Source organism: Neolamprologus brichardi, chromosome 18 (genome assembly GCF_056152115.1).
Source record: "Neolamprologus brichardi isolate AB-2024 chromosome 18, ASM5615211v1, whole genome shotgun sequence".
In the NCBI taxonomy this organism is placed as follows: Eukaryota; Metazoa; Chordata; class Actinopteri; order Cichliformes; family Cichlidae; genus Neolamprologus; species Neolamprologus brichardi.
The window spans coordinates 30,816,781-30,839,262 of record NC_142121.1 but is presented as its reverse complement, the minus strand read 5'-3'; the positions used below and the strand labels follow the sequence as shown (position 1 = coordinate 30,839,262).

General features: G+C 42.5%; 3 protein-coding genes and 1 long non-coding RNA gene across 5 annotated transcripts in view; 2 read left to right on the top strand and 2 right to left on the bottom strand.

Moving 5' to 3' along the window:
• The window catches only part of chd8 (chromodomain helicase DNA binding protein 8), a 19,493-nt gene extending 10,420 nt beyond the window's left edge, over positions 1 to 9,073 (top strand). Inside the window, exons 21-39 of the mRNA XM_006802712.3 lie at positions 102 to 272; positions 418 to 708; positions 875 to 1,095; positions 1,185 to 1,387; positions 2,586 to 2,742; positions 2,825 to 2,914; positions 3,000 to 3,103; positions 3,212 to 3,335; positions 3,538 to 3,613; positions 3,710 to 3,978; positions 4,211 to 4,440; positions 4,536 to 5,216; positions 5,303 to 5,406; positions 5,489 to 5,710; positions 5,879 to 5,974; positions 6,074 to 6,187; positions 6,294 to 6,395; positions 6,491 to 6,595; positions 7,169 to 9,073. Of these exons, the coding sequence (XP_006802775.2) occupies positions 102 to 272; positions 418 to 708; positions 875 to 1,095; positions 1,185 to 1,387; positions 2,586 to 2,742; positions 2,825 to 2,914; positions 3,000 to 3,103; positions 3,212 to 3,335; positions 3,538 to 3,613; positions 3,710 to 3,978; positions 4,211 to 4,440; positions 4,536 to 5,216; positions 5,303 to 5,406; positions 5,489 to 5,710; positions 5,879 to 5,974; positions 6,074 to 6,187; positions 6,294 to 6,395; positions 6,491 to 6,595; positions 7,169 to 7,549 (3,741 nt within the window). The 3' untranslated portion in view covers positions 7,550 to 9,073. The remainder of the gene's footprint in view (positions 1 to 101; positions 273 to 417; positions 709 to 874; positions 1,096 to 1,184; positions 1,388 to 2,585; positions 2,743 to 2,824; positions 2,915 to 2,999; positions 3,104 to 3,211; positions 3,336 to 3,537; positions 3,614 to 3,709; positions 3,979 to 4,210; positions 4,441 to 4,535; positions 5,217 to 5,302; positions 5,407 to 5,488; positions 5,711 to 5,878; positions 5,975 to 6,073; positions 6,188 to 6,293; positions 6,396 to 6,490; positions 6,596 to 7,168) is intronic.
• The window catches only part of LOC118455102 (uncharacterized), a 12,204-nt gene extending 727 nt beyond the window's left edge, over positions 1 to 11,477 (bottom strand). The window contains exon 1 of the long non-coding RNA XR_004844014.2: positions 11,320 to 11,477. This is a non-coding gene — a long non-coding RNA (uncharacterized LOC118455102). The remainder of the gene's footprint in view (positions 1 to 11,319) is intronic.
• Positions 10,576 to 18,101, top strand: tox4a (TOX high mobility group box family member 4 a). Of its 2 annotated transcripts, none has more exons than XM_035912980.2 (9): positions 10,576 to 11,049; positions 11,161 to 11,226; positions 11,343 to 11,639; positions 11,731 to 11,976; positions 13,932 to 14,270; positions 14,431 to 14,511; positions 14,604 to 15,326; positions 17,172 to 17,311; positions 17,397 to 18,101. In XM_035912980.2, the coding sequence occupies exons 1-9, from the start codon at positions 10,945 to 10,947 to the stop codon at positions 17,452 to 17,454; spliced, it is 2,055 nt and encodes a 684-aa protein (XP_035768873.1). In that variant the 5' UTR covers positions 10,576 to 10,944; the 3' UTR covers positions 17,455 to 18,101. The 2 variants fall into 2 exon arrangements, with proteins under 2 accessions (XP_035768873.1, XP_006802776.1); XM_006802713.2 differs by having other exon boundaries at positions 11,340 to 11,639.
• Positions 17,701 to 22,482, bottom strand: LOC102794367 (E3 ubiquitin/ISG15 ligase TRIM25-like). The gene is made up of 8 exons (XM_087832010.1): positions 22,369 to 22,482; positions 21,938 to 22,197; positions 21,499 to 21,816; positions 21,107 to 21,199; positions 20,937 to 21,018; positions 20,758 to 20,847; positions 20,350 to 20,406; positions 17,701 to 19,632 (listed from the first exon to the last, which is right to left on the bottom strand). Exons 2-8 carry the CDS (start codon positions 22,193 to 22,195, stop codon positions 19,100 to 19,102), a joined length of 1,431 nt encoding a protein of 476 aa, XP_087688136.1. The 5' UTR covers positions 22,196 to 22,197; positions 22,369 to 22,482; the 3' UTR covers positions 17,701 to 19,099.

Below are 22,482 nucleotides of genomic sequence, written 5' to 3'. Positions count from 1 at the left end.
AACTTTGTACTTTCTCCTCATTTTGTGCAAGTTCTGCTCTCTTGACCCCTTTGTTTGTTTGTTTGTTTGTTTTTTATTTGTTTTTTAAATGGCTATTTTAGGCCCAAGCCCGATGTCATCGTATTGGCCAGTCAAAGGCTGTCAAGGTCTACCGACTCATCACTAGAAATTCCTATGAGCGGGAGATGCTTGATAAAGCAAGTCTGAAGCTAGGTCTAGACCGTGCAGTCCTGCAAAGCATGAGTGGCAACAAAGACAGCAACGTCAATGGGGTAAGAAAAGTCACAGACTCAGACTGCCGTGCCACATTAATGATCAGTTGTAGTATATTTTGTGCATTTTTTTTTTCCCCCCAAAACTAGCCTTTTGAAATCCAGTCTGGGTAACTTGTAAATGTCATTCGATGCCTTTCGACAGATCCAGCAGTTCTCCAAGAAGGAGATAGAAGATCTGCTTAGGAAGGGGGCTTATGCTGCCATCATGGATGAGAACGACGAGGGTAGTCGGTTCTGTGAGGAAGATATTGACCAGATCCTTCAGCGAAGAGCCACTACCATCACCATTGAGAGCGAGGGAAAAGGTTCCACTTTCTCCAAAGCCAGCTTTGTGGCCTCTGAGAACCGTACTGACATCGCCCTCGATGACCCTGAGTTCTGGCAGAAGTGGGCCAAGAAAGCAGACATAGACATGGACACAATCAATAGGAAGGTAAAGCTATGCGGTTTTATTTCTTTGGTAAAGAAATTCATATGAGAATTGTAGAGCTAAATGGTGTCAACTTGTATTAGATTTATTTAAAAGCACCTATCCTCTCATACACCAAGTTTGAGTTGTTTATTGCGTTCATCTTAATACAAAGTGTTTCTCTTCACAGAACACTCTTGTGATCGACACTCCAAGAGTTCGTAAGCAGACCCGACAGTTCTCCAGTCTACGAGGTGAAGGTGGAGACCTGTCCGATCTAGACAGTGATGAAGAGTACCCACCTTCCAATTCCAGACACTCACGTGCTTCTCGGCGGTCTGACCGCCACAGCGGAGGTGGTTACGGCCGCACTGACTGTTTCCGGGTGGAGAAACACCTTCTCGTCTATGGGTGCGAAGAGTGCATTTCCTGTATTTTTTTTTCTTTTTAATTGGGTTTTGTCCTTGATTTTCAGTCTTTTCTTTGTTCGTCTTTTTTAGTTGGGGTCGCTGGAGGGACATCTTATCCCATGCCAGGTGTAAGCGGCGTCTGAGCGAGCGTGATGTGGAGACGATCTGTCGCGTTATTCTGGTCTTCTGTCTGCTTCACTATCGTGGAGACGAGAACATCAAGAGTTTCATCTGGGAGCTCATCACGCCGCCAGAGAATGGGCGTGAACCACAAACGCTACTCAACCACTCGGGTATGGAGCTGCACTTAGCATTCCCATTTATCCCTCATACAGTTAAGTGCATATATATATTTGAACACTGACACAGGTTTTGTTTTGTTTTTTTACCCATTTATTGGAACATATTCCAGTTATAGTATATAATGGACATAATGTGTAGACTCAACTTCCCACAAGGCTTTAGGAGTTTAGTTCCTTAACATGCGCCCTCTTTTTAAAGGTACAAAAAGTCATTGGACAATTGACTCAAAGACTTTCATGAGCAGGTTTGGGCAACTCCTTCATTAAATCATTATCAATAAAAGGCCTGGAGTTGATTTGAGGTGTGGCGCTTGCATTTGGAAGATTTTGCTGTGAACAGACAACATGAAGTCAAAGAAGCTCTCTGTGCAGGAGAAATGAACTATCCTAAAGCTGCTGGGGGGGAAAAAACATCAGAGACGTTGATACAATATTACAAATAGAAGATTTTACAGTTTGTTGCATCCTGAGAAAGAAAGAAGGCGCTGGTGTAGCCGAATGAATTCTGAGGTGTTCAAAGACTTACTGTTTGCTCAAATCCAGCTAAATGCTGTCAAATTAATTGTGTGGTATTTTATAATATAAGTGGGCAATTACCCAAAACATACAGCCAAAGTAACCCAGGAGTTTATTAAAGCAAAGAAGTGGAATATTCTTGAATGGACAAGTCACTCACCTGTCCTCAACCCAATTGAACATGCATTTCACTTGCTGAAGACTAAACTTGAGACAGAAAGCAAACAAACAGCAACTGAAAGCTGCTTCAGTAAAGGCCTGGTGGAGTATTAAAACAGAGGAAACCCAGCATCTGGTCATGTCCATGAGTTCAAGACTTCAGGCTGTCATTGCCAACAAAGCGTTTTCAACCAATTATTAGAAATGAACATTTTATTTCCAATTTTTTAATTTGCCCATTACTTTTTACTGAAATGAAGGGATTGTGTTATTAAAAAAATGCTTTAGCTCCTCACATTTTTATGCAATCTTTTTGTTCACTGAATTAAAGCTAAACTTCAACTCAGATGCACTTCACCTGCATCTGAGTTGTTTCATCATTGTGGTAATGAACAGAACCAAACAAAGTTTTCTGTATAAAATATTTATGGACCTAACTGTGGTTCTTAGCTTGTTAATGAGCAAATCTGTGTAAAAGCTGAATAGCAGTATTTATTCTTTTGTGTGTGTCTAGGCCTTTCTATTCCTGTCCCAAGAGGCAGAAAGGGCAAGAGGGTAAAAGCCCAGAGTACATTTGATGTTCAGAAGGTGGAGTGGATCCGCAAGTACAACCCTGATACCCTGCTGCTTGACGACAGCTACCGCAAGCACCTCAAGCATCAGTGCAACAAGTTAGTGAACCAGTCAGCTGTGTGTATGTATATTTGTGTAGATTATTCACCATGGATCTAAACCTCTATTCTCCCATGTCAGGGTGTTGCTGAGGGTGCGTATGCTATACTACCTGAAACAGGAAGTTATTGGTGAACATTCTGATTCTGTCCTGAAAGGAGCTGATATCAGGTATTTAAAATATGTAGACAAGTGCGCACACAAACAGCACCCAGTCCTGGCCATATACTATACATTGTTTTCTTCTTCTTCACAGGGATGTTGATATCTGGATGCCTGAGATGGAGCAGCAAGAGGTCCCAGCAGGATGGTGGGACTCTGACGCGGACCGCTCACTGCTGGCTGGTGTATTCAAGCACGGTGGGTTCAGTGTGAGGATCTTATTGTGGTTTAAAGACAGCCTCAGTTCTTGCTCTGTGGTGGTCTTAGATTTAGCGTTTAACAGCCTCGACTTTTCCCTGCTCTTAGGTTATGAGATGTACACCACCATGCGCGCTGATCCTTGCCTCTGCTTCCTGGAGAGAGTCGGCCGGCCTGACGACAAGGCCATTGATGCCGAGCAGCACACTGGTGATGCTGAACTGGGAGACGAGTGAGTGTCGTTGGCAAACTGGGATGATTTTAGAAGTTATTTGCTTATAGATTTGTAGCAGATTTTCAAGTTAACTGTGAGCTTTTACAGTTTCACATTTCTGTCAGTTTTGAAAAGTTTCAAATGTCTGTGTTTAAGTTAAATTAGATTACTGCATAATTGCATTGTTTACTTTTTCTTTCTTTCTTTTTTTTAAATGCAGGGGTGACTACGATAAGTACTCGGAAGACCCAGAATTTAAGCCTGCATCAAGACACACCAAAGATCTTTTTGAGGAGGTACATATCAGACCCATCACATTTGGATGTGGCAGCACTGTTCTAATGTCATTGATTTGGATGATAGCACTAACAAATTTTTATTTTGTCCTCCAGTCCATGAATGTGGACGAGGAGATTTCTGTGGAAGATAAGGCACCTCCACCAGTGATCATAGAAAATTCAGCTAGCCATAGCGGTGTCTGCGAATGGCCCTCAAGCTCATCGCTCACAGCACGGCTGCGGCGGTTGATCACAGCTTACCAGCGCAGCTACAGACAAGAGCAGCTGAAGATTGAAGCCGAAGCGAAGGGTGACCGCAGGCGCAGGCGGTGCGAACAGGCCAGCAAGCTGAAGGAGATTGCACGGCAGGAGCGACAGCAAAGGTGCTATATTACTGTCTCAACACACCGTAGAAAAAGCTTTAATCCCACCAAATCACTATTTTGTAAATCTTGCTTAAGATTTTGGAAATATTACCTTTTACAGGAGAAATGCTGAGTTACCACGTCACATTATAAACACGTAAAGAGATTTAAGTATTTTCCATTTTAGTTCAGAATCAGTTATACAAAATACCGTCCTCATCCTGACCCCTTTCTCTTCTGTTTCTTCCAGGTGGACACGTAGGGAAGAATGTGATTTCTACCGCGTGGTGTCAACTTTCGGTGTGGAGAAGATCAAAAAGGAGCCCGGTGTTCCTGAAGGAGGAGAGCCAGAATTTGACTGGACCCGTTTCCGTACTTTTGCCCGTCTAGATAAAAAAACCGATGAGAGCCTCAGTCGATACTTCCGTTCCTTTGTCGCTATGTGCCGGAGGGTGTGCCACCTGCGTCCAGGCCGTGAAGGTAATTACTAATTGATTGATGCTTGGCTTCGTTGTAGTCAGTGTCCTACCATATCTACCACATGATTTAACATATTTCACGCTCATCTTATTCAGATCCAGCAGAGGTTAACCAGACTGTGGCTCCAATCACTGAAGAACGTGCTTCCCGTACTCTTTACCGTATCAGCCTCCTGCGTCGCCTTCGTGAGCGAGTCCTCCCGCACCCCTGCCTGGAGGAGCGTCTCGCTCTGGCTCCACCCACCTCCGAGCTTCCTGCTTGGTGGAATATTCCAGAGCACGATCGCCAGCTAATGCTGGGCGCATCACTGCACGGCGTCAGCCGCACTGAGCTCTCCATCTTCGCAGACCCACAGTTCACTTTCAGCCAGGCCCGTGATGAGTTCATCCAGAACCAGCAGGCCCCACCTCCTCCACCACCCCCTCCTCCTCCACCTCCACCACCCCAGGCACCACCTATTATGACACTCAGCCAGCCCAAGACTGAGGAGCACATGCTTGGGGTGAAAGAGGAGGGAACCGATGAGAATATTGGTTTGCTCGCAGGTGAAATCGCCTCTGGATTGCAGAGTACGCCCTTGAGTCACCATGACGGCAAAATGCGAGGTCAGGGCTGGAGCTTCAAGAGGAGCAAGGTGCGGGGAGAGAAAACGGAAGGGGGAAGGAAGGGGGAGGGAGCGTCTGACTCGGATTCAGACTCTGATTCGGGCTCGTCGTCCTCAGATCGATCGAGTAGCAGCGATGACAGTGGAGAGAGTGAGGCGGAGGTAGAAGGAGGTGAGCTGGTAGTTAAAAGAAAAAATGCTGAGTGGGGCGGGAGATAGAAATGATCTGTGCTAAGTTACTCTTTTCAATCTATACAGGAATGAAGGTGTGCGATGTGGATGAAGATAATAGTTTACTCTCCATGACTACGTCTCAGGATGGCATTCCTCCTCCTGATCCCCTCAGAGTTGACTGGCCCAAGGTAATTTATGCCCACTTAATCCATACATGTGTGGGGTTTTGTCACCGTAAAAGACTCACTCATGGGATTATTTTTGTTTCAGGACCGTGTGTTGATCAACCGCCTGGACAGTTTGTGCACCCTCGTGCTGACCGGTCAGTGGCCCTCGGGCCGGCGTTACGTGTCTGAAGCTCAGCTCAACCCGAACTCGGAGCTGGTGGGAGATGAGATGGCTTACACACGGGTGATGCGTAAACCCCCCATCATGCCTGCTGTCCCAGGGGCAGATGGAGAAGATGGCGAATTTACTGTAAAACTCCTCAAGGTGAGAATAGTGTTGAGACATTAGAATTGTTGTAGGGATACACGGGCAAATTCTGTTCAGCTTACCTGAAGCAGTCTGTTGACTGTTAATGCAAGTTGCTAAAATATTGTTGACTGTGATGTGTAGTCTGTGGTTAAAAATACAAACCACCTCCTCTCACTCTGCCAGGAGGAGGGCCTGAAGCTCACATTCTCCAAGCAGGCCTTGATGCCCAATGGGTCAGGAGGAGAAGCCAGTGGCCGGAAGAAGCGCAAGGACCAAGAGGTACAAGAGTCAGGTTTACATGTTCCTCTGCAACAGAAACCAAGCAGTGTTTGATATCACTTGATAATCTTATCATCATATCTCTTCCTTTCTTTTTAGTTTTCTGACATGGATGGACTCCACGATCCGTTGGAGCGGATGCCTCGTCGCAGGGACCCGCCCACGTGGCTGAAGGAAAACCCAGATTATGAAGTGGAGGGAGACATGCTGGAGGTAAATTCATGACTCTTATTCATGTCCTGGTTCATAAACAAAGCCTGGTGACAGTTTGTGGCGAAACGGGTACGGGACTATGTTTCATCATATCTTGTTTCTTCAGCTTCTTGTGAACCGGAGCAAGAGGAAGAGAAGGAGGAGGGCAGATAAAGCCATCACAGGCAATGAGAAGGTCAAACTCATCAACATGAGGACAGGGAAGAAGGTGGGGCGCAGTTGCACACAAGCGTAGACTGGTGATGTTTACGTTTAGGCTTTATGATGCCCCTCGCTAACAAGCATTCAAATGTTTCTCTGTAGATTGGAGCCGCTTTCTGTCCAATGTTGCAAGACCTGAGAGAATATCTGGAGGAGAATCCCGACAACGCTGTAGCACCGGAGTGGTCCGAAACTGTTCGGAATTCTGTATGTATTAAAGATGCTATAATTTTACATGACTCTTGTGATTAGATTACATCTTTATTGATAATTCTAATACTTCATTGGGTCGACGTCATTATTAATTATTCAATGGAGGTGGAAAGCTTTGTGCTCATTGTGCCAATTTATGAAGATGAATTCAGTCATTTTGTTAGAGTAATAACAAATGTAATCTATGAAAAGCACTGCAAATGAGCAAACCAGAGAGTGCGAGTCATCTACTAGCATCACAGGCACAGCTTGTCGGAAATAAAGCAGTCTAAGGCTAAAGCATGCACATTTGATTTTGCTGACCACCTACAGGACAAAGCCAAAGCTTTTGCACCACACTCGCAGCTGTGGACATGCAGCAGTGCTGTGCTTAAAATGATCTTGATGCTATAATTATGCACAAATGATGGCGTCAGATGATGACCCAGATGGCAGTAAATTGCCTTTCACAACAGTTGTTTGATAAATTTCAATGATTCAGATCATTTTTCACTCTGATTTTTGTGCCGACTCGATGAATTATTCATATTAATTCAGATAATATTGATTCTTTGCTTTTTCTCACAGGGCTTTCTGCCGGAGACCCTGTTCCACCGACTGCTAACGGAGCACTCGGAGATCCCGAAGAAAAGCCGTCGCCGTCATCATCACCACCACCACCATCACCACCACCACCACCATCACCACACTCCAGAGCCTACCCCCGAAGACCCCAACCTGGACGGAGTTGAAGAGGAGACTCTGGTGTCAGATGGAGCCTACATGATGGACGAGGAGGACCTGGAGTCCTCTCATCACTTCCTCACCAGTCCAGACTTTGATGTTAAAATGGAAGGAGGAGACAGCCTTTCCCAGGGGGACTATGACAGCTCGGATCAGGAAGCGCTATTGGACGATGTTATCATAGCACAGAAAGACTCTGACTCCTCATCAAGCTCAGAGGATTGACTGAACCCTCCTCTCCAAACACATCTGACTTAGTCCCCTTTTCCAAAACAAATCATGTTATTCCTAATCATTTATTTTTATCATTATGTATCAAATTATGGATAAATTTGTTCCGGGGTTTATTTGTTGCTACATCTTTTCATTTGTTTTACATAGGATTTTTTTTCCATGTGAGGAGCAGATTTGCACCCTTCAATTTATTTTTTGTTTGTTTGTTTTTGTTTTCCCCCCCACAATCGTGTCCAGTCCTTATTCTCCTCAATCTTCCTCTCTAACCTCTGATAAAACGGCAAAAAGCTGAGCTTTCTTACCTGTCAACTGGTCATTGTCCTCTACTTCCTTCTAAAACCTACGAATTCCCATCACATTCCCAGCCGTGACCAAAAGGGGACCCCTGCTGTACAGATACACTTTTCTTATCTAAGAACCTCAAAGCTGGTCCTCTAGCGCTACATGGAACTGGACGTGTACTGAGCAGAGCCAGATCCCACAATCTCCCCTGGATCTCGTTCTGTCCAGACGAGTCTGTGAACTTTAAAGGGGATCCAGTTTATGGATGTACTGTTAGTGTTTTCACTCTATGGGAGGGTTAGGGGTAGAGAGGGAGGGAGGGAGAGGGGAAAGTGGCGTTATTAGTTACTGAAACGTAATAGGAGGATGGGTGTATTGTACAATGTAGAGCTGGTCAATTGTGTACTATGGTGCAAAGATGACGGCATTGAGTTACTATTCTTGTTTTATGACCTGACTGTATCTGTGATATGAATAACAGCAATCTACAGTGAAAGCACGTTTGTGTGTGTTATTGCGATTTCCACTCAGCTGAAGCAATAAGGAAGTTTGCTGTCTGTACACATAATGTCCTCCTGTTTAATAGTCATGCCCTGATTACAGCAGACGATGTATGAGAGCTCCAAATATTCCCGTTTTCCCTAAACCGAGATATGTTATGCAGTTATTAAGCTATATTGGAAACTAAAGTAGTATTTATTGTGAAGTTTACTCTGTCTCAAGGCTAAATGTGTGAAAATAATGATGTAACATGGATGTGCAAACACTATATTTGGTGCAACTTGAGCTTAGTGTGTTTTTAGGATACAGGTGTTCCTGAGGATTGGGCTGCGATTAAGGTTTACATTACAGAGCAGCTTGAGGAAATCCTTAAGTTGGGACAGGAAGCCTGAGAAATAACTCGGATTTGATAAAATTGGTTCATTAAAATCCTTCGCTAAAAGGGGAATAATTACATTCAGTAAATGCTGATAGTGGAGGAAAGAGAGATTAATGGTTAAGTTGTTTTTGTTTTTTTTTTTGGTCCCCGTAGTGTGATCGTACATACTATTCACTGGTGGAAGGGAAAAGAGTCGATACAGCGTGGTATCGTAATATTGTATCAATACGGTAATGTTTTGTAAAATACATTAAAATACTCTGGGAACATTACAAACGAGGCCTCATCTCGCCTGATAGGATGCAACTTTTATGCAAACGGTCACAGTGTGACTTGCACTGGCTACTGTCACACTCAGATTGTTAAAGGATTGCACATAATTACTGTTTGATTTGATAAATGCAGACTGATTGCCAACGTGTTGCCATCAGTCTGAATGAGTCTTTGTCAACAAAGACAACTCAAGTGAACTCAACTCAGCTGGTTATATTTCTATAAAACAGGAAGGTTGCTGAGTAAAAATGTAGTGGTTAAATGTGAATTTCTGTCTATTTAGACAACTGTAATATTTCCTTGATTTCTCACAGTTAATTGTTGTATTATCAGAAACAGATGGCATGTAATTGCCGCTCTAACTGCAGGCTGACTCTGGCTTATGGCAACGTTTATGGCCGGTTTTAGTGACCGTGTTGGAACGTTTGACAGTCAAAAAAATAACTGAAATTTATCCTAGTGGATAAAATAGATATTGACAAAGTTTAACTTTGAGGACATAATTTGCAATTTCAAAAAAAGTGATAGATTGCAATATATGTTAGCGCAACACTTGGCATATTGCAAAATGCTAACAACTGCGGTATTGTATCCTGAGTTACATGTTTGTGATATCATATTGTGGGCTGTCGGGTGATTCCCACCTATATGACTCACACATAAAAGAACTTGGAATCGAGCAAATATCCAAATTAGATTAGCTGCTTTAAGGACATATTTTTTGCATATAGAAATCACATAAGTTTAGCCAACGTCAGTAATGTTTAAAGTGGTTAATGGGGATCTTTCAAGCTGTTGCTGCTGACTTTGAGAAAAACTACAAAATAGGTGAGGGGTGATTAAAACTTCCTGCATTTCTCAAATTACTGTTACTGTCCATTATGTTGGGATATGTACCATAGTTTTATAAGTAGGCTAGAATTGAGAAGTATATTGATATTCACAAAGAATTAAAGATGAGCAATAGCACCAAGACAGTAAATGTAGGTTTTGTGTTTAGAGCAGACAATTGCATCTCTAAAAATAATATTGGGAAACATGCATTTGTTTTAGACAGATTTTACATTTGTGATGACTTCAGTCTGAATTGGTCTTTTTCTAAATTTGTAAAGAAAGGTGAAATACAGACATGAAATAAAGGGCTCATGAATATTACAACCGAGCCAATAAAATGAAAGCAAACAAGCACTGAACTAGTTAATGAAGTGGATCACTGGTTGTTTGGAAGTGACTTTTGAACTAATTTTAAATCACTACATGTAATACCTACAAAATACTACCTTATAATAATCCTGATATATCATTTTTATATTGGAATAGTCTGATTAGGGACATCGGGTGTGAGGTATGGTTAAAGACTCATTGGACATTTGAGTGCTTTCCTCTAGACCAAAAAATCTATACGCAGAACAAAAAAAAGCGAAACACCTGTTCTTTCGTTTTCTAAACAAGCTCATGTGGTATTCGTTCATAGCTGTCAGGTTGCAACAAAACAAAACACAAAACACAGGCACCGCTACACGTGACAGTTACAATTTTTCCCACGGCCCGTGAATCTAGCACGACATACTGCTGTCGGTTAGGAGGGGGCGCTAGTCACAGCAGTAGCAGTAGGTCTCCGGTGTTTGAATGGGTGTGTTTTGGGCCTCCGATAAACTCTGCCTTGCGAGGCTATGATATAACACATAATATTTAACTAATATGGGAGTTTTTGGTTCCTACGAACCTTGAATCACTCCCCTTATCCTAGTTTCCACCGAGCTTCACGACGAAGGTACATCTCTTCGAACTCAACGTGATGGTAGTCAGCAGTGTTTAGCTAGCTAGCGGCTAGCACCTTTAGTTACTACACGCGTAGCTGCTCTAAATTGGTGTGAGTTTAAAAGAAATATCCCATTTTAAACAAATTGAACAGTGTGTGGGGTAGTTTTACCTAATAATTTATTTCACAATGGATCTCAATTTCTACTCTGAGCTCTCGGATGGTTGTGCTCAAAATGTTGACTCAGAGTTTTTGGACTCCCAAGCATATGGTGGATACTCCCAAGGAAATAAGGTAACTTACCGACACCGGTGTTTTTATGAAAGGTCTCTTAGACTAACGGTATCGAACCGGCAGTTTAGAGCTAACTATCTGTGGGGTTTTTTGGCTTGTTTGTTTTTTAAGTTTTCGGAAGGCAGTGACAGTTATCTCACCATCAGTGGAGCAGGACACCCGTTTTTGTCCTCAGAGGTGAGTGGGTTGCATGAAACTGCATGATGGTACAGTGTCACACGTTTTGGTTTTACCGAACCTTCGTCAGTCTATTAGTTACTAACTCGTTACCTCTTCTCCTGCACATACAGCAGACATTTCATACTCCTAGTCTGGGGGATGAAGTTTTCGAGATCCCCCCGATTTCCCTTGATCCAGATCCATCGCTGGGTATCAGTGATGCGGTGGCCCACTTTGAGCTGTCAGATGGGTCAGAGGGAACCGGGGGACCTTCGGGCTCCCGTAGCCTTGTTAGCAACCTTGTGGTAGAAGCCAATGACCCTTCCTTTGCTTCCACCTTTGTAAACTCTGGCTCTCAAGGCCTGGAGCAGCAGAGCCTCGGGGGAATGGGCCAGTCAGGAGGAGGAGCCCTGATGAGCTCTTCAGCCCTGGTAAGTACCTCACCTGTGGACTCGCACGCACGATACTGTTTGTTGAGTGCTGTAAAGGTTTATTTACATTTTGTATTTTGTGTCTCCACAGGAACTGGGCAACTCTGGTGGTTCTCATTTCAGCAGTTCTTCCCCCATGACCATCGATGTTCAGCTCTGTGACATTGGTCATAGTCTTTTGGGAAGTGGTCACCTTACTACTATTAACCAGTCTGAGCTTTCACTGGGCCTGGGAGGTGAAAACATTGGCCACCCTTCAGAGGCGCCCAAGCAGCCTCTGTCAGCAACACCATCCCCAGCAGGTTCCTTACAGGACGAGGACATGGATGACTTCAAGGTAATAAGAAACACCTGGATCGTTTTTCAACGTATTATTGGAACTGTAGTTTAGATTACAAACTATTTGCATATTAGTTATAATCCAACTTTTACAGTGAAGTAAACATATAAAATTTTGTGTTTATCTTAACACAAAATTAAACAAGGTAACTTGAGTAAACACTGCGTCCAGTTTAAAAGAACAAAAAGTGTCCCATTAATAAGTCCTAATAAACAAAAATATGTTGAGATAATTGGTTGCAGCTAGAATAAAAACACCCAGGCCTGCCTAGCACTTGATTAATCTGTTTCCAGAAGCAGATGTTGCTAGTAGCACTCCGGGATAAGAAGGTGGTGCAAAATATGATCTTGGCCTGTTGGTAACATAAACAATCATAATCAGTACTGCTCCAGGACCATTCTTGGAATGAACCGATCACCTTTTAATGATGCTATGGCTTCACAACTTTGCAAAAAAGACCGTACGTAAGAGAAGTTCATCTGCCAGAGAGGCTTGTTATATCCTCCTGAGAACCAGCCTAATCATTTATCTCCTCGGTTTTTTGGTCTATATCTTTTGACTTATTTCAGCCCCCATTTAAGTCCTGATATACTAAGTAGAGGACATCCTGGGCTTTCCATTGGTATCTCATATGTTTGGGGGGCCTCTTTCAGCACCAAAGAGGAAGGAAATCACAAAAAAAAAAAGTTAAATGGGAATATTCTTTTTTCCTTGGTTCTCAGGAGGATGTTGTGGAAAGTTGTGTTTTAATGGAAATCAAATCTTCTTAAACGCGACTAATATATATATATTTTTAATTTACTTTTAACCTGAATAAACTCCATCTGATTTTCTTTAAGATTGAAAATAATAGGTAATGCTAAATTAATTCTTTATATACTGGTTTCTAGGGGTGGGGGAAAAATCGATACTGTGTAGTATCGTGATATTTTGTTTGCTAATAATGTATCGATACAGGGACAGCAAAAATCGATGTTTTGTTACAAAAAAGGTTTTTGTGCTCTGACTTCAGAGCATGTTGATCCTTTTTCTGAGCAAGAATCCTGACATTCCTTCACTGTCCAAATGTGTTTAACTTTTTTTTGGCAGCAATAAACATGACAGTTTACTTATTTTAATTTAAGACATGTTTTATTTTGATTAAGTTTAAAACTTTTTTATTTAATGTAAAATTATATTTTGTTTTAATTTACTTTCAAATTCTTCACTTGCTGAAGGGGCTGCATAGTTTTCACAAATTGCATAGTTCAGAATAGCTATAATTGTACCAGATGGTTGCGTTCAGTTAAGTTGGACTAGACTGTAATACAAACCGTTCAGTTTGTCAACAATAAAACTGAAATGAGAGAAAGACTGAGTGTGAGACTTTGATATTAGATAAAATGAATATTGATAAAGTTTACCTTTATGCACAGAATCTGAATATCGCAAAATATTTTTAAAAATTGCAATAATATCGTATCGTGCGTTAAGTATTGTGATAATATCGTATCGTGGGATGTATGGTGATTCCCACCTCTACTGGTTTCACACCGGAACAATACCTACAGTTAGTTTCTGACCTGAGAAGAGCAGCTCAGACTGACACACTCTCCAATGTGGCTTCAATAATGCAATCATGCAAAGAAGAGTAACAATGTCAGACTGATCTGTAGTTATTGAAAGCATTTGATTGCTGTTGTTGATGCTTAATGTGCCACATTTTGCTCATACGTTTGGGGGCTGGCAATTACTCCTTAGCTTCAGTGATGTACGTTTTTTTTTCTTGACATACATTTATCACTTAATTTCTTTGAACATCTGACACAGTACATATAGTAAGAGTTACATGAAGAAATTGAGAGAAGGTGGAAAACTTTACCTGCACTGTGAATAACAGCCACTGCTGTGTTGGAGATGATGAAGCTAATGCCTGCTCTCCCATCTCTCCAACTGAATCTCTCCCTTCTCAGAAGAGTGTTCTGGTGGACTCTCCATTGTCTCTCTCCTCTTCCTCTGGTCTCCCCAACATTTCGTCTCACCTGGCTCTTCCATCATCCATTTCTCCTGCTACAGCCCGGAGGGGTGGGGGTAAACCTGCCACACTAGCATCAGCGAATGTGGTTGCTGGAGCGAAAAAAGGAAGGAAGAAGAAAGACCCCAATGAGCCCCAAAAGCCGGTTTCAGCGTACGCACTCTTCTTCAGAGACACCCAGGCAGCGATTAAAGGCCAGAACCCCAATGCTTCTTTCGGGGAGGTGTCGAAGATCGTGGCCTCCATGTGGGACAGCCTGGCTGAGGAACAGAAACAGGTGTGTGCGTATAGTTATGCCTTCACTGACAAACAAAGAAGGAATATGTAGAATCCCCCTTTTAAAATGATTCCTTTTTAGCATGTCAGCATTTATTATAATAATTTAGAAAAAACTGCATCAATATAACACAAGCAAACTTCTTTTTCTTTCTTATAAGGTGTACAAGAGAAAGACAGAAGCAGCCAAAAAAGAGTATTTGAAAGCACTCGCAGCTTACAGAGCCAACCAGCTCTCTCAGGTAACGTCATGTTGTCTCTGAAAGAAAACCAGTCCATCGCTGTGCTTCTTGGGACTTACTTTTCTCATGTATTTAATATGGCCTCATTCTAGCCTGTTACCGAGGAGATGGAAACTGCCCCCTCGCCACCTCCACCTGTGGTTAACTCGACTCCTGCTGCCCTTCCCTCTGCCGGTCACCAGGGAGCCCGTGTGGCAAACAGCACCATGGAAGAGAACACCATTACTAACATCTGTGCCTCCAACATCATCCTGGACGTCCCAGAGGTGACCACACGTTCCCGCACGGGGGCAAACAAAGTTTCTGCTCCAGCAGCTTCAGTCGCTCCGACACAGACCATCACCAAGATCATAATCCCCAAGCACATACTGCAGGGAGGCGGGCAGGTGGTGACCGTGTTGCCTGGAGGGGTCCGTGCCTTGCAGCCTACCCTCGTGGTATCGAACGCCTCGCGTCAGCCGCCTCCATTGCTGCAGATGCAGAATGCCCCGCCTCCACCTCGGCTCCAGCAGATGGCACCAGCGCCCCCACCTTTACAGGCCAAACCCCGCGAGGGAACACCAGGCCACCCTGTGTCCGTGACAGCTACACCGCCTCCTCCACTTCAGATAAAAATCGTTCCTGCCCCCATTCAGGGCAAACAGGCGCTGCCAATTATTGTCCCTAGCACAGCAGCCTCATCATCTACTGAAACCACATCTGCCCAGGCTCCACCTGTCGTGTCACTGCTGCAAGAGGACGATTCTGCTGAGACGTCAGGCCACGCAGACGACGATGACGACGACGATGTTACAGAAGTGCTGCCTTCAGAAGAGGTAAAGCTAGTTCTTTTTAAGATTCAGTAAATTTGGGGTTTATCCTCTTTTACAGGTGTTAGCACATCTGACCAATTTGTGTTGATTTAATTAACAGGTATGTTTCAGTTTTTTAAGGGTATAATATCCCTTCAGTGAGTATAGTTCATTCCAATGAAGAACAAATACTGTAATTAATGTTTTAATATCAAATATTCTAACAATCATTTATTCTGCCTATTGTTTTGCCTACAAGTTTCTGCAGACAGCAGAGATTTCATCATAGGTTTTTGCATTTTTTTACTCTGATTAAATATCTATCTAAATATCATTATTATTATTATTATTATTATTACAAATTGATCGAAATACTCGACAAAACGCAGGGAATTCCAAAAATAATTAAAACTCTGCAGAGTGTTTCACACAGAAATTGAGTTGGACATGTTTTTAAATGAATGAATAAAAAATGTAAATAATGGAGCGTTCCCGTCCATATTTGGAGAAGAACAGTGGAAGACTCTTCAACAACTGTTTGCTGATTTTCACCTCCTCTGTAGTACAGCATATACAACTTGGGGAAAGTACAAATTCCTGCTTGATTTATCAGTCTATGCAGATTTGCATTGCTTGAGTAATTTCATAAAATTTTTCGGGGGGTGTATCTACATCAAATGTATGAAGCAAAAAAAAATGATAACTCTAAATATGTCTTATATTTTATATTTCTTAAAGTAGCCACCCTTTGCTTTGTTGACAAACCCTCGGCCTTCTCTCAATGAGTTTTATGATGTAGTCACCTGAGATGACTTCACAGGTGATCCTTATCAGGGTTCATTTGTGGAGTTTCTTGCCTTCTTAATGGGGTTGGGACCATCAGTTGTGTTGTGCAGAAGTCAGTTTAGCACACAGCTGACAGCACTATTTGACAACTGTTAGAATTCATATTATGGCAAGAAACAACCAGCTAAGTAAAGAGAAACGACAGTACACCATTACTTTTAGAACTGAAGGTCAGTCAGTCTGGAAAATTGTTAAAACTATGAATGGGTCTCCAAGTTCAGGCACAAAAACCATCAAGCACTATGATGAAACTGGCTGACATGAGGACCGTCCCAGGAAAGGAATAGCAAGAGTCACCTCTGCTGCTGAGGATAAATTCATCCGAGTCACCAGCCAGTGAAGTTAACATCACCTCAGATTAGAGCCCAGATAAATGGCACACAGAGCTCCAGTAGCAGACACATCTCTACATCAACTGTTCAGAGGAGACTGCGCAAATCAGGCCTTTATGATCAGACAGCTGCTAAGAAACCACTATTAAGGAAAAGCAACAAGCAGACGAGATTTGTTTGGGCCAAGAAACACAAGGGATGGGCATTTGACCCGTGGAAATCTGTGCTTTGGTCTGATGAGTCCAAATCTGAGATCATTGGTTCTGCCCACGATACAGAAAAGGTGAATGGATGGTCTCCAAGCTTTATGGTTTCCACCGTGAAGCATGGAGGAGGAGGTGTGATGGTGTGGGGGTGCTTTGCTGGCAACTTTGTTGGGGATTTATTCAAAACTAGACCAGCATGGCTACCACAGCATCCTATGTGTTCATTCATAGTTTTTGAGGCCTTCAGAGAGAAACTACAATGTAAATAGTCATGAAAAGAAAGAAAAACCATTAAATGAGAACTTTTGACTGGTAGTGTATATCAGCGAGTTTGCTGACTTTGACACAAGAGTTTTCTTAATAAAACTAACAAAATTAAAGATTTATTCTCACTTCTGATTTTAACATATTGTAACATGGAGAAAAAACAGCTGCGGCAAACCTAGACTTGTGTAAAATCTGCTGATTTTAATCCTTTTCTTCAGGAGATGGAGGTGAGTGCGTCGCAGGACACCGCTGCAGTGAAGACTGTGTGCGTAAGGGCAGGCTGCAACAACCCAGCAGTAGAGAGTGAAGACTGGGACAAAGAATACTGCAGTAATGAATGTGTGGCCACTCACTGCAGGTGTGTAGAGGTGAAAGCTGAAGTCGTTTTGTTTTCAGCAACATGTAGAGAAACTTTCTTTTACATGATATTTTCTGTCTTTCAGAGATGTATTTAAGGCGTGGTGCTCCATAAAGAATCAGAACATGGGAACAGTGAAGTAACACAGCTGCTGCTGTCCATCACATCAACAGACTTCTTCGTTTTCGCAAGGAACATGTGTTGATAGCTGTAGGGTGGATGCAGAACTGGTGCGTTAGAGAAATGCATTTCACGATTTGTATACGAAACATAGGTCTGACAGTTGTTTTTCAGGACAGCTGGTATTGCTGTAATGGAACAGCCCAGTAGTGTTAACCTTGTTACTAAAGGCATGTATGCAGTGTAGATAAATGTGTGATATGAGTATGTGTGCCATTTTTAGTGAGGCACCAAGGGGCCTTACGGCAGCTAGTGTGTGATACGGTCAAGACAATAATATTCTCTCTCTTAGTTTCTAGTTGTTTATTACAAGTTGTTGACGATCAAAAGAGGACAAAAACAACTCGTTCGGTGCTCACTGATTTTCTACATCAAGGTTTAAAATCAATGGTTTGGCATTTTTAAGTGTTAATTCCTTTTGTATGAAGAGAGAGAAACTGTAACTGAATGGAATCTTGTTTTGTTAGCAGAAAACGTTTGTATCACTGTAATAACCTGTTTTGTACGGAGGCCTGCCAGACTGATTGTTGCCTTTTTTTTTTTCTTCAAAAATAATCAGACAGTTGTTCAAGCTCCATGTTTTGTTAATAAATGAGACAAATCGCTCAAACTTCTGTTTCTGTCCATATTTTCCCCCAATGCCAGCTCACAAAGGCTTTTTAACTGTCCTGCTTGTAAATTGCACACCATGGCTGCAGGGCAGGAGGAAAAGAGGAAGACCTCAGAGGAGCTTCATGGATGTGGTGTGGCAGGTAAGGATGCTAGGGAAAGGATCTGCTGTGGCGACCCCTAAAGGGAGCAGGCAAAAATACACGGCTGACTTAACCACACATGCAGTTTTTGGTGCTGTTGCCCTAACTTGACTGTTCTAGCTTGTGTTGGCAAATCTTTAGTGAATTTATTGACTTTTCACTCTGATCGAATTGTGCCAAGACAAAACTACACTTTGGCTTTCACAGTTATTCCCTTCATGGCTTTTATTCAGAAAAGGTTACAGATTCAGGTTGTTTTGGGCTAATTATTTTCTCAGCAAAAGCTGCAAAACTCTTCATCGTGCATGTTCAGTGCATGTGTGAGCTGACACATTTGACGTGAAGAGAAGGAAGGCTGAGATCGAAACTTATGGATTTCTTGCAGTTGTCTAAGAAGTCATCTATTCTGGTTCCCCTATATCTCTCAGATATGGATCAAACTGCATTTTACAAGTAATCAGTTCAAAGGTTTTAAATCATATTCTTGCAGCTATATTTGCTTTAATTTAGTGTATTTTTAAATATAGCGATAATCCAGTACTTAAAACTGACGGGGTTAAGGTGCATATTTGTTGCAAAAGTGGCACGATGAATTGTCAGTTGTTAAAATTCTTACAATTTGTATATCTGGAAGCTATTCAAGACTTGTAACAAGATTTATATTAAAAATAAGTATCTACAACCAGAAAATCAAATATTTAACACACTTTGCACGTCATATAAAGCTTCACAATATAAAAATAAATTCCTGAGGTGTGATTTGGCTTTGAGGCATCTTCTCTTTGGTTCAGGCCACTGAACTGGAGGCAGTGTGCACACAGTGTTGTCTGAATGTTGGGTCAGTGTGCGGTATTATTCAGGAAGCTTTGACAATGGACACTCGGCTGGGTGGATCCACGTGATGAAGCCCCAAACCCAGACACACTGGCTGACTTAGTTCAGCCTTGAATTCGTACAGCTGTGTGACGGTGGAATCTACAGCACTGAATGAGATGCTGCCCTCCTCGAAATTAACCACCACTGCTATTCGGCTGCTCTGCAAGGCACGAGGTACAGGAGTTTTGGTTTTGTTATGGCAGGCAAACAGGTTCCCTTTGCCTTTGTGCACAAGACTCCAGGACTCGGTGTTGTTTCCGAAGGCGCTGGTTTTCTTGCACTTTCGTTGGATGCTCTTGTAGGATACAGCAATGTCCCAGTGCCCCTCAGCCTCCACCTCCCAGACATGGACACCAGAGGAGAAGCACTGGGAGGAGAGGACCTGCGGGGCTTCATCGAAACGGCTGTTACTGTTGGGATAATCCAGCTTTGCGTTCACTCTCTCAGCTGTTTTGAGATCAGCAGAGACTCCAAGGACGTGATTGACAGTGTTGAGGTCCAACATGAGAGCTCCTGACAAACAGACACACGACTATAAGTACATTTACATACAGCGTTTTGTTGCTACACCAATTTTAAAATAATAATAATAATAATGATACATTTTATTTAGAAGTGCCTTTCAAAACACTCAAGGACACTTTACAGAACAAATAAGACAAAATCAAAGTCTATTAAGACTTTAAAGCAATTACCTTAGCTTTGTAGCTAAAGCTAGCTAACCATTAGGAGGTCACCAAATGACCTACCTGCGCTTTTCCTAATTCTCAATCTTGTTTTCCGTCCAATAAATGTTGCAGTCTTACTTTCAATCACTCAATCTCAATATTCTTGTTTCTCCTAATTCTGCCACACTCACGGTTGTCTCAACACAAGCAATACAGTGCAAATGTAAAAGTGAGGTCAGAGGTCAAATGTGACAGTTGTTGTGATTTTGCACCATATAAGTGAAACTGAATTGAATGACTTTAAATCATTATATGGTACTTTATATATCTTGAGAATACACACCACATTGTACACAGTTTCTAAGTTATAACACGTTTTGTTAGTTTTCATCCAATAAATCAGTTGACCCTGAAAACCTTGATGGATGTAAGCCAAACAAATTGTACACCCCTGTAAAGCTTTACCAGAATTCATTCAAAACTTTTCAAGCTATCAAACTTAACAGACAGAATCACACACACGCAAATGCTACCAAAAAAAATAAGCTCGTGCCAGTCCTACCTTGATCTTCTGTTTCTTTAGGTCTGTAGCTTTTCATGGGATGATAAACCAAACTTTCTATGGAGGGATACATAAATGTTATTCAGACTTCTGAGTGGAACAGAATTAGAGTTTAATAATTATAGTTGACAAAAAAGCAGATAAAAGCCCTGCATTACCACACAGACATGAACGTTTTGACTTTAAGAAATACGGTATTCACTATCTTGCCAGGAGATGGATATGAAAGCTGCTGTGTGTCTGTATGATACATAAAAAAGACTCAGAAGAAAGTTAGCCTGGCTTAGTATAAAGACTGGAAGCAGGGGTAGCGTCTAGATTAGCACGCAGCAAACAATGCAGGGCTGACAAAGAAAGATTTGCACTGCATATCTCCATCAGTGAAATGGACACTTGAACCCTCCTTACCTGCGATGGTTGAATAGATGTCATGCACGCGGTTCTGTTGCTCGTCCAGCGCTTCTGTTAGCGTCTGGTTCTCCACAGAGAAGTTGTAGGCTGGTTGAAAGAAAGAAAAGGCAGACGTGAGCGAGTTTACACATAGACACAAAAGTAACACAAGAACAAGGGGCTCGGGGTTCTATTACCGTAATAGAGAACTATGAACCAGAGAAAGAGCAGGACTATGGTGACGCCGTTGATGGAGCTAGCGGGGTTCATTTTCTGTTTCTGGGTTCAAAGAAAAGGACATTAGCCACAGGAACAAACTGTAAACACCTTGAAATGAGATATTAAGATGTCAGGAAACAGGACTCACGTTATGATGAATGTCTTCTTGCAGTTTTCTTACAGTGTTGCTGGATTCTGTGATTTGATCCATGAGCGTTTTAAAGTGCTGGTCCATGTATTCCTGTTAAATGCACACACAATATTACCTTAAATTGCCTTAACATCTATAAATAGCAATCAGTCTTAGGCTGTGATTCAGATTTTCATTTTCTTTTACTCACATATTAAACAGATATATTTGCAGATATGAAGTTGTTAGTCTCATACATTCATTTTAGCAGTACAGCTGTCTGGCTGGAAATGATCCTACCCCTAACCCTAGACTGGTTGCCCGTGACCAGGTGGATTTTAAGAGGTCAATGAATGAATCAAGATAACCTGATTGTGCAACATTGAGTCCAAGATGGTTGTTAAACTCACGGTAAGTTGTCTCCGTAGGACAGTGGAGGTCTCAGTGGCCACGTTAAGCTGCTTGCCCTCCAGTGTGCAAATGCTGCAGATGTAGCGTCTGGATGACTTGCAGTAGTACCTCAGCACCTCATCCTCATGCTGTGGGCACCTCCTCTCTGCGAGGTCGCTCAGCGGTCCCACCAGAGGGTGCCCAGTGAACACTGGCAGCTCCTGGTGGTCCTTGACGTGCTCTTTGCACAGCGACACCTCACACTTCGTACATGTCTTGACAGCCAAGATGTTTTTCTCTGGGCAGTAGTCGCAGTACACACATTTTGTCTGCTTTTCCTGGGGAGAAAATGTCAGATATTGACATGAAGAATGATGTATTGCAGTCACGCAGAGTTGTTTACAGTTTTTAAGACTGCCAAACAGATTTGAGATTTTAAAAAGTGCATCTAGTGAGCACCCTGGTCCTCCTGCTCAGCCTGAAGTCCTCTGCGATGCTGGCCAGCGCGTAGCTCTTCTGCACAGTAACAACCTGACCAAAATGCGCCCTGCAGTCTGGGCACTTGAATGGGACGTCTGAGGAGTGATCCATCAGGCCTTCCAGGCACGTCATACACATGCTGTGTCCACAGGGCAGCTGCCGAGGATCCTTGAATATGTCCTGGCACACTGGACACATGAGCATCTCCTCCATCCGGCTTTCTTCTGCATCTTCCATCTCTGAAAAGAAAGAATAAGAGTGACAGCGAGCGTGGAAAGAGCAAGAAGGAAGGCGTGACATGCAAACTTTTTCCAGCGTCACACTACTGTGGGTCTAAACACTTCCTGTTGAGTTTGTTTTGAATAAACCATCAACCTCAGCATGAAGGCACTCGAAGATTTAATCCCCACCTCGTTATCCAAAAGGTGTCGGAGGCTTGTCGGTATTATTCGTTTTCTGTCTTCGCTACATACATTGCTAAAAGTGAAAGCACCTCAGTGTTATGTTTCATACTTCCTGGTGGG

Excerpts from the sequence above, each read along its gene's own strand:
- tox4a (XM_006802713.2), top strand. The coding sequence starts at position 10,945 with ATGGATCTCAATTTCTACTCTGAGCTCTCGGATGGTTGTGCTCAAAAT. Across the intron at positions 11,050-11,160 it reads GATACTCCCAAGGAAATAAG|TTTTCGGAAGGCAGTGACAG; the intron begins GTAACTTACCGA and ends TTGTTTTTTAAG. Across the intron at positions 14,512-14,603 it reads GAGCCAACCAGCTCTCTCAG|CCTGTTACCGAGGAGATGGA; the intron begins GTAACGTCATGT and ends GCCTCATTCTAG.
- LOC102794367 (XM_087832010.1), bottom strand. The coding sequence starts at position 22,195 with ATGGAAGATGCAGAAGAAAGCCGGATGGAGGAGATGCTCATGTGTCCA. Across the intron at positions 21,019-21,106 it reads AAGAAGACATTCATCATAAC|AAACAGAAAATGAACCCCGC; the intron begins GTGAGTCCTGTT and ends CTTTGAACCCAG. Across the intron at positions 19,633-20,349 it reads TAAAGAAACAGAAGATCAAG|GAGCTCTCATGTTGGACCTC; the intron begins GTAGGACTGGCA and ends TCTGTTTGTCAG.